This window comes from Mercurialis annua, linkage group LG1-X, assembly GCF_937616625.2.
Source record: "Mercurialis annua linkage group LG1-X, ddMerAnnu1.2, whole genome shotgun sequence".
NCBI classification, from domain to species: Eukaryota; Viridiplantae; Streptophyta; class Magnoliopsida; order Malpighiales; family Euphorbiaceae; genus Mercurialis; species Mercurialis annua.
The window spans coordinates 42,999,509-43,009,682 of NC_065570.1; the positions used below are offsets into that span (position 1 = coordinate 42,999,509).

The following is a 10,174-nucleotide window of genomic DNA, read 5'->3' on the forward strand; positions in this document are numbered from 1 at the left end:
TGGTATTTGGAAAAACGGAAAAACATGACGCTTTTAAAAATTATTTGGTAATTTTCTCAATAATAATCTTTTTTGAATATATTTGGTAAATTCTTAGATAGACTCAGTCCACCACGTCATTCATAGACTAAGCCTATCACGTAATGACACGTCATTAAAATGATGGCAATCTTGTCATATTACTATTCAAATGTGTAAATAAATAATAAACAAATTTACAAAATTGCTATCATTTTAATGACGTGTCATTATGTGAGGCTTAGTCCATAGATAATATCTTATAATAGAAAAGATCTTTTCAGTATATTTTTAAACTCGAGCCAAGCTTGAGTAGGTAGGATGTCATTCAGGCTTGAACTTGAAATTTTAATCTCATTTGAACTCAAACTCGATTAAGTATTTAATCTTTTTGAGTATGAGCTCGAACTAGAATTTATATGATACATTCAAGCTCAAACTCAGCTGTAACTTGGACTTGATTCGGCTTGTTTACCCCGTACCTGTTGGTTATGGCAATTGATGTTGTGTTGATTGAGAGGAAAGAATTACCCCCGGAAAACAAGTACAACACCCCTAAGAGTTGGTAAAAGTTAACCCCCTAAAAACGCATGCACATGAACAAATTCTCGAGTCAATTTGCATAAAACACTTCTTGAACACTCACTAGTTTTACACTTTGGCATGGTGGATAGAAACTTGTTCCCGCAGATACTCCTCTCCGTTGAAGAAACTCTTTTTGTTGGCAACTATTGCTTTAAAGCTAACATCTTATTCAATGCACCAATATACGCCTTCACACTCGAAACAACAATGTCCATTCCAGCACCAGACCCACTAGCACCCACCAAGAAAATCAATTAAATACAAAATACAGAAGTAGTTATGTCAAATTGAAAAAAGCATAAACAAATGTTGTACCTAAATGTCCGTTGGAAAGGTTCGCCTGTTAATGCATGAGTAGATGTGTGATCACTCTCACCACGAATTAGTACGCGGGTAGTGGCTATTGCATCAATACCTTCAGTAACAGCAATCAGGGAGTATTCAAGAAGTTCAACCCGTTCCTGCAAAAACCAATTTCTGGTTAATTCCCGCAAAGAGCGTAACCAATGTTTTAGTCGGGAAAAAGTTGTCAAATGCAAAATATTCACCAGTAGTAAGAAAACCAGCACAAAAACTACAAGCAAACTGTATGTGTATGAACATACAAACCCCACAACTAGTGACAACCAACAGAAGTAGATACTCTATTCCCAGGAGCTTTAAGCAACAACATTATAAATCAAGGTTAATGTTTGGCATAAATAAATTTTAAAATACACCAAGAAGCCTATTCAGGTGCCTTCAATTATATATTTATGATTGCTGTTGAGTCCATCCTTTACAATTTTTTATGCAATTAGCTATGAACACAAAGCTTGGAACAGAAATATATTCCTGGGAGCAAAAGCAACGCTACCAATGACCCATACAGTAACTCTATTCAACCTATATTCCAATCCAACCGAACATCTCTACATAATATTGGCGAGTTTTGGGAAGATCCATCATCTGAACTTTCAAATTAAAACCCAGAAAACAGTCAAATCATAAACCCTAATTCTAATACTGAGCATAAATATTTTTGCAGCTCCGGTTTATCTTTATATGCTAAAATGCAAATTTGTGAAAGTAAATTAAGATTGCATAGAACCTTCACAATGAGATCAACAGCCTTGTATCCTGCATCTACCGGTCCAGAACCAACAGAACATGCTACGTGCTCTTCACCATCAGCACTAAAAAGTTTGACTGTTGCAGTAGAGAGACCCAGTGTTCCGCAAGCGACCTATGAGCACAACCGATGTCTATCAAACACAATCATTTCAAATCTAAATAAAATAGCAAGATGAAGAATTGAGAGCAAATACAAATTTACCTGCAAATCGGCAAGCTTCCAAACTATTTCTGGCTGGAAAACTTCATCCGACACCAACGCTATCAGGTCTGCATCAGTAACTCTCTAGAACATGATCAATTTAATAAGAGTCAACAGAAGCATCTAAATGAAAAGAACCATAAAAATCAAGAACTCAACTACAAATAGAGCCTTCAAATCATGCTTTTCTTTCCAAGCCAGAAGCTGGACAAACTAATTACTACACTTCCATGTATTTGTTAGTAATTCTCGTTTTAATTGCATATCCAATCAGCATTTGGATTTAAACAAGAAAGTTGTTTACTTTATTTGGATATATTGTTTCACCCATTTTAGAAAAATCAGTTGGTAAGTGCATATCAGACTAAACATAAGAAAAATTTGAAGTATGTTCGTATTCAACAACAAAATCTACTTTTGGTGATTGACCAAAAACAATACTTCTAGAAATGAACTTGGCGTTAGAGAATGAGGTTAGATTAACTATCGCATCCATAAAATTTTGTTTGCAAAATTAGTAAAGTGACTCAAAACACACCAAGAAGTTATAACTGAACATAAGCATTTCAAAACAGCACACATCGAAAACAAACAATTTTCAACAGGTAAAATGCAGATTGCTTGAAAGAGGTTGGTCAGTAGGATAAAAGCTTGTAAATATAACCATGTCATTCTTAAAAGAAGAAAATTGAAGAAAATAAACAGTTTAAGAGAGTACAGAAGATCAGAGATTTCTTTCGAAAGGCCTTTTTTAGTACAATCTTTAAAAAGTCAAAATTGGTTAAAAGAGTGTAAGGTTACAAAAGGGAAAAAAACATTGAGAGAGCCAACACATGTTGAAAATTTGTGGGAGCAAACTTAAACAGTGACAAAAGCTTTAAATGCCGGAAAAGCATCTTCCAAAATTCACTGATGGCATGCCATCCAAAGACTAATAAAGCTCAGGCAACGTATCATTATGGCTTCAAAGTCGCAATAAACAACATAAAGAAGATTTTATTTTAAGTGAGTCACACTCTCATCTCATAATTTGCATGCAATAAATAAAAAACTCAATTGAAAACAATTCAATGAAAACATGCATGTTTTTGACATGTTTATCCCTAAACGAACAATTTAAAGTCAAACAATTTCCCGAGTCCTGCAAAAAATTTACAGCTAGGCAGAGTGACAGATATGACAAGTGTAATGCATATAATAACTTCTGCAAACAAATTAAAATAATAAATTGAAGGTACAGGAAAGACCAAAAAAAGGTTACTGTTCACCTTTTTGGTTTCAGCTACAGCCTTGAAACGCCAAAAGATCGTGCTTAATTGCTCATCATTCAGGTCATACCCAAGCTATAAGAAGCATTTAGAGAACATAGTTTAAGCACCCATCATACAAAAAGATTAATATCTAATGAACTTTGACATCTGTGAATCTTTATTTACCTCCGTTAGTCTATCCTTCAAAGCATGGCGGCCACTTCAAAAAAAAAAAAACAGAAATCCAAATTTCTTTAACTGAGTACATAAAAATCTAGAGAATGTATGTGGATATTAAAATATTCCAGTAGTAGCATAGCATCTCCCAATATTTTAAAGATATACTATGATAGCATGGCATCATTAATTTCTTCGTCAACATGGTCCGCAAATCAGTTAGCTCGAAACGTCATTCGTATTGCCAAAGAATAACCACTACACTTATGGGAATTTATCTTCCCAGTACACCTTCACACTGAGGAAAATTGGCTTGTTTCTAACTATGTCTTCCCTTTACTTGGCTGTTTGGAATCCCAAGTATGTTTAGCTTAGATGGACTATAAATTACTCAACTTTTTCTTGTACATGCTATTTATCTTATTAATCAAGCCAATACCTATCACTAACCATGTCTATCCTATTAGCAAGCTGATAAGCTTCACAACCTTTGCATGCATTCTGAGACATACCAAATAATATTGAGCAATGACTGAAACCAGTGGCGGAACCACGTTAAGGCTCGGGTGTGCTTTAGCCCGGGCTGGAATACATTATCTTTATATTTGTGTAATACTGAACAGCAGCATGCACTTTGGCTCAGTGGTGAATAGCTTATTTTTTTCTTTTGATGTCCAGGATCGATTCCCCTGGTTTTTAGGAAAATTCTTACCTAGTCCCAGTTCATAAATTTTCCATGCACCTATCCAATGAGGTGTTAGAAAATCTAACACAATTTTCTCTTTCTTTTTATTATTTTTCTTTCTTCTCATTTCTCTAACATCTTATTGGATAGGTCCATGAATTTTTTATGGACCGGGTCTAGGTAAGAACTTTCCTGGTTTTTATATCATCCTTATTTTTCGATTATTTTGCTAATATCTAGTAAAATTCATCACTTTTTACTTTGCTAATCAATAAAGTTCCATCTAGCCCCTATAAATTAAGACAATTTAAAAAATTAAGACAATTTAAAAAATTAACTCTTACATTTTTACAAAAAAATTATCGGTGACATCCAAAATTAATAAATTATGAATATCTTTTTATTCAAAATTATGAACTTATATTCTTTTATTTATTTTTATTCCAATTGGAGGAGCGAAATAATTTGTATTGAAATTATTTTAAAATTATAAACATGTGCATATTTATGTTAAAATTATTTATATTTACATATTAATTAGCCCGGGCTGGAAAAAAATTCTGGTTCCGCCACTGACTGAAACCATGTGTTTATATAGATAGTCTCATAATCGAAGTTCCTACTGAATTCCTTAGTTCTCTCCTCATAGAGCATATCTACCTCAACTTTTTTTCGTAGATTTGGTTATCTATAGTTTGGTTAGTTTTCAAATAAAAACTCCGAAGAAGATATTTATGAAAAACATTTCATTTTCAAGCACTATTCAAGGTATCAAAACTAGCTAGTCAAATGGAAGAGGCCTTTCCTTCAAATACAGAGGAGTGCAATTGAAATGGGAATATATTGATAACAAGTATCATATTTTGGAAACAATCTACTATCTAAAGAATTGGCACTCTAAAATCCACATAAATAAGGAACTGGACTTTTCCTGTTCCAATAACTCTATAGCACAGTTTATGACTAGCTAGCCCCAAATATGATTATGGGTTAAATATTTTTACGGTTACCCAACTACACTACTTATACAGAACAGTAACTGACAGTCAATTTGTTACAATTTGGTGGTTCAACATCATTTTACAAACAACAGGTGGTTAGCCGATCAATTTAGGCCAAATTTTGTCAATCTGGCAATTCGTTGGTCAAGTGACACAGTGGCAACCGATCAATTTAGGCCAAATTTTGTCAATCTGGCAATTCGTTGGACCAGTGACAGTGGCAACCTGTCGCCCACATAGGAAAAATTTACCTGAAATGATCGGAAACCTCCCGTTGTTTGAAAATTGAATGTTAGGTTACTAAATGTAACAAATTAAATGTCGGTAACTGTTTGTTAAAAGTAGCATTGTCGGCTAATCGCAAAAAATATTAAACACCATGATTCCATTTACTCTAAAGTCTAAACTTATACAGGCACCATGTATAAAAGGAACTCAATTTCAGTCCATTCTTACATTTCAGTCAAGTTCCCATGCACAATAAACAGAACAATAATTGTGCTTTTTTATTTTTTAATTTGATCACCAAATATAGCTTCTGAAAGAATGCACAAGAAAACCAATATTGAGGTATGGATGCATGCATTGGATCTGTTAGAACTAGAAGAACAAAGAAAATGATACCTAAGTTTTCCAAGGACAATCCCAGCATCATTAGATCGTTCGAGCCCAATATCTTCAGGAGAAATAATTTCATATGTGCTTTTGTGTTTTAGCATTCCATCCTAGAGGAAAGAAAAGGAATACAACGAGATATAAGATCAACTGCATTTAATAGAAAAAAGAAAAGATATAAATATTAATTTATCAAGAATTGATTCTACACTGCTGATAGGGAACCCTGTAAAAAATTAAACAAATATGCACAGGATAAACTGGAAGAGAGAACAAAACCTTAGTGTCACAGTACAAACCTGATGTATACCACTTTCATGAGCAAAAGCATTAGCTCCAACAATAGCCTTGTGTGGCTGAACTTGCAACCCGGTGTACTCTTCAACCTACAGAATCAAAGGCAAGTTTGAAATATAGAAAACGCATCAATAAAGAAGAGAGAAAATATTCTCGGCATGCATTGAAGTGCTCATTATGGTACCATCTTGCTTGTCATAGTGATGTGCCTAGGATTGATTCCGGTGTAAAGACCTCCTAGAATATGCTCTCCGCGGCATTTTATCGCCATTACAACCTACAAACATAAAATTCAAATTAATATAGAACAAAGAAAAAATTACATTAGTGGTGTCTGGACTCCTTCAAACTTGTCAATTTAGAGTCTGAACTCTATTTTGACTAAATCCGTTAAAAATTGTGTAAGTATGATGCTTTTGCCCGATTTAGCCTTATGTATAGTATCCCAAAGTGACACATTCGGCTTTCTGCATGTGCAAATTAGGGTCTATATAAATTAGATTTGGAATCTAATTTTGCACGGTCATCATTTCGTTGAGACATTTTAAAATTCATTTTTGCATAGAAAATTCAACTAAGGCGCATTGAGATTCAATTTTTATGGACAGTTATGAAGCTAATTGATTAAAAGCACCCTATGGATACTATTTCGTGAAGTTCAACAACCAATTTGATCAAAAAATAGTTCAGGTACTAAATTGGAAAATTTGAAAGAGTTAAAACACTACTAGTGCAATTATTCCAAAAACAAACTAATTATTGTGCTTAACAACTAAATCCAAAACCATATGATAAGATGAAGATCAACCTAAATGGACATGCTTCAACAGCCATTAAAACATTCAAATCCCACGTTTTCAAGCGGAATCCTTTCATATCTAAGTAGCAATTGACATCACTCCATTTGCAAAATTAAATTTAAAAAATATAATATTATCAACAAATGCACAAGTTTATGCAGCTTTTTTTTGAACCGAGATAAACAAAGCAAGAAAAAAAAAAGAACTCATGCAACATGCTTAATGACGAGCCAGAAAAAATTGCTTATATCAAGCAACAACATGGTGGGAAAAAAAAGTAAATTTGGGGCAAACAAAGAATTAATAGGAGTTGATTCGCATCAATATGAGTAGAATCTACTACAATTGAAATCTAGGAATAGGACTTTGACTGCAAGAAGCTAACTTTAGGATCCTTAAAATAGTCGTTCACAGGCTTTGAGCAATAGATGGTTTCAAATTTTAAAGTGAAGAGAATTAAACATAATTCTTGCAGACAAAACATGAAACAGACCTGTCTCGTCATGCCAATCTTCCAAATAGGCCACTTATAACCTATTTATAAAAATTGCTAAAACAAATGACAGCTTGCTAAAAACAGTGTAGAAATGGTGTCCTTTTAAAAAAAGAAATAGTAAGAAAGAAAGGAAAATCAACTCAGCTAAAAACATTTGACCTTTGATGGTGTATAAAATGGTAAACAAGGGCCAATTAACTCCCATGTTACAAAGAACGGTAAACTAATCTTATGGTGATTTTCATTTTCCCGCAACTAACAGCTTCATATTAATTTAGCAGAATAAAATAGGCGACGAGATTGAATCCCTCAAGTCCATGCCCAAGATAAATGCTCACCTCCTCTAGGGAAGCGTTTCCAGCTCTTTCACCAATGCCATTAATTGTTACTTCCAATTGTCTTGCACCTGCATAGGCCCCCTGAATTTAGTTCACATAGGGATGTGAGTGCTTAGTTTCCAGCTCGACATGCATAAATAGAATGGAAAGAGCAATGACATACTGCTAAAGTGTTGGCAGTAGAAAGTCCAAGATCATTTTGGCAGTGTGTTGAAATAATGACATCATCAATTCCTGCAGTATTGGCTTTTATGTCTGCAATCAATTTCCCAAACTCGCTAGGCAAAGTTATACCAACAGTATCAGGTATGTTCAGAGTTGTTGCACCAGCCTTGATAACTTCACCCAAGATATGATATAAGAACTCTCTGTCAGATCTGTGAAGGCGTATTGAAAACAGGATACCGTTGACCACAGAAAAGCAATTCAGCATCGCATAGCATAATTTCTAACAAGAGAATTGCAGATACTTGGGGCTAGACGTTCCCCAGTCATGTTAACATCACAATTCAACAATACAAGAACGTGGAAATCACTAATTTATTATTGAAATGACGCAAGCATGCAGACTAGAATTCCAAGAGGCAGCCTATGAGAGAGAATTACGGCTCTTCAGCAATCGGTTATGATAAATTTCATAACACCAAAAAACAATCTCAAAAGACAGCAAATACAAACAACGAACTGCAGCTTCCTAACATAATTGAATCATTTAAAATTGGAGATTTTGAAGGCATACAGAAGGGATCCATTTCCTTGTGCCATTTAAAAATTGATAATTTGAAATTAATTTGCAACCTCAGTGCATCATGTAATACCTACAAGTCCCAACCTAAAACTCAAATCCTATTTAAATGCCTAATCGAACATATGCAACCTGCAAGATTCAATAAACAGCAAAAGAACTTAATCGTAAATTCTTTAGATCAGCTTAATATATCCATAAAACATTTTCCCTCCAAATTGTCAAAACAACAAAATTCGGCAATTAGTAAAATTTAAGATTCTAGTAACGTTATCAGAATCCAAATATTATTAATTCCAAAACTTAAGAAAATAAAGGATTCTTACAAACTTAACAAGGGTCAATAGTGAGAAATTAAGCTAACAATGGCATATAAAATGTAGAATAAAACAAACATGGATTGATACATTTCTATAACCAATTAAAGAAAGAACAAAAGTTATCAATACTTTACTTACTTTCTTTAGTCTTTAGTAAAATACTAAAGAATCTTTCTTTATACCCCCATAAAAAAAAACAACACTATTTCACAAAAGAAAAAGCAAAAGAATCTTGAACAAAAGGTGTTCAATCAACAAAATAAATAATCATAACTAAAGAATAGATGCAATTAAAACGAACCTGCCAGCATCTTCAGGGCTAAACTCAACATCATCACACCCTAAACTTCTAGCAAACTTAACCATACTTCTAGCTATCTCAACAACTTCCTCTTTACTCTTCCTCAGCTTATACTCCATATGTATCCCACTCGTCGCAATAAACGTATGTATCCTCGCTCTTTTCGCATACTTAACCGCTTCCCAAGCTGTCCTAATATCATTCTCATTACACCTGGATAATCCGCAAATCACGGGCACATAACCATCCCCATCAACCTCATTTCCAACCTCTTTCGCAATTGTTTTCACTGCCTCGAAATCATCCTTAGAGGCGGCCGGAAAACCCGCTTCGATTATGTCTACGCCGAGCTTGGACAGCTGGCGGGCAATGTCGATCTTTTCCTTTGAAGTTAGAGTTGCGCCGGGTGATTGTTCCCCGTCGCGGAGGGTTGTGTCGAAGATTCGGACGTAGTTGGGGTCCGGTATGCGGTTGGGGATGTAATCAGGGCGGGGACGACGGAGAGGCTCGCCGGAGGAGGAGGAGGAGCAGACAATGAGGGGTGGTTTGTGGGTGGAATTGGAGGGAAATGAAATTGAAATGTTGGGATTTTGAGTGAAACGGCGTTGTAAGTGAAGCTGATAATGAGGGAGTAGCTTTGAGGATGTAATTCGAGAGATTGGGAATGTGCGTGGTGGTGTTGCTGATGAGATAGAAGAAGAAGCAGCAGCAGCCATTTTTGAACTAAGGATGACGAAATATGAGTGATAAACCCTAGCTAAAGCTTGCTAAGCTTTTTTAAGTCAAGTTGTCGCTCTCTAATTTTAACTCACTAAATTTTTATATTGTTTTTAAAATTCTTTTCAAATTTTAACTCACCAAACAGATGTGCATTATCTTCTTTAAGTTTGAATAAATCTTCTACTTAGCAACATGGTGGCAATGATTTTGATAGGTTGGATAAGATTTTAGAATTACACTAAGTTAGTTGTTAGTAAAAATTAGCGGAAATTAATTATTATTATTATATATATTTTAAACAGACAATTCACGGGCTATAGGAGTCGGGGATGAACTCCCAACCTCGTGCACTTAAGAAAAGGTCTTGGCTTTTAGGCCAAGCCGCTAATGTACTAATAATTGAAGCAAATATATATTTCAAAAAATCGTCATCAAATGGCTAGATTTTAAATTGTTTTTTCTCTCTACTCTTTTTTCTCTAAACGAATGTTGGGAAACAGTTATTTTCTTC

The 10,174-nt window shown here is 34.5% G+C and overlaps 1 protein-coding gene across 1 annotated transcript; it reads right to left on the bottom strand.

The window, feature by feature from the left end:
- Nucleotides 1-507: 507 nt before the first annotated feature.
- Nucleotides 508-9,739, bottom strand: LOC126657578 (2-isopropylmalate synthase 1, chloroplastic-like). Its single transcript, XM_050352289.2, has 12 exons — nucleotides 8,944-9,739; nucleotides 7,741-7,954; nucleotides 7,578-7,658; nucleotides 6,128-6,220; nucleotides 5,946-6,032; nucleotides 5,656-5,756; nucleotides 3,355-3,388; nucleotides 3,187-3,261; nucleotides 1,919-2,002; nucleotides 1,694-1,828; nucleotides 919-1,064; nucleotides 508-834 (listed from the first exon to the last, which is right to left on the bottom strand). Exons 1-12 carry the CDS (start codon nucleotides 9,657-9,659, stop codon nucleotides 747-749), a joined length of 1,854 nt encoding a protein of 617 aa, XP_050208246.1. The 5' UTR covers nucleotides 9,660-9,739; the 3' UTR covers nucleotides 508-746.
- Between the last annotated feature and the right edge of the window lie 435 nt (nucleotides 9,740-10,174).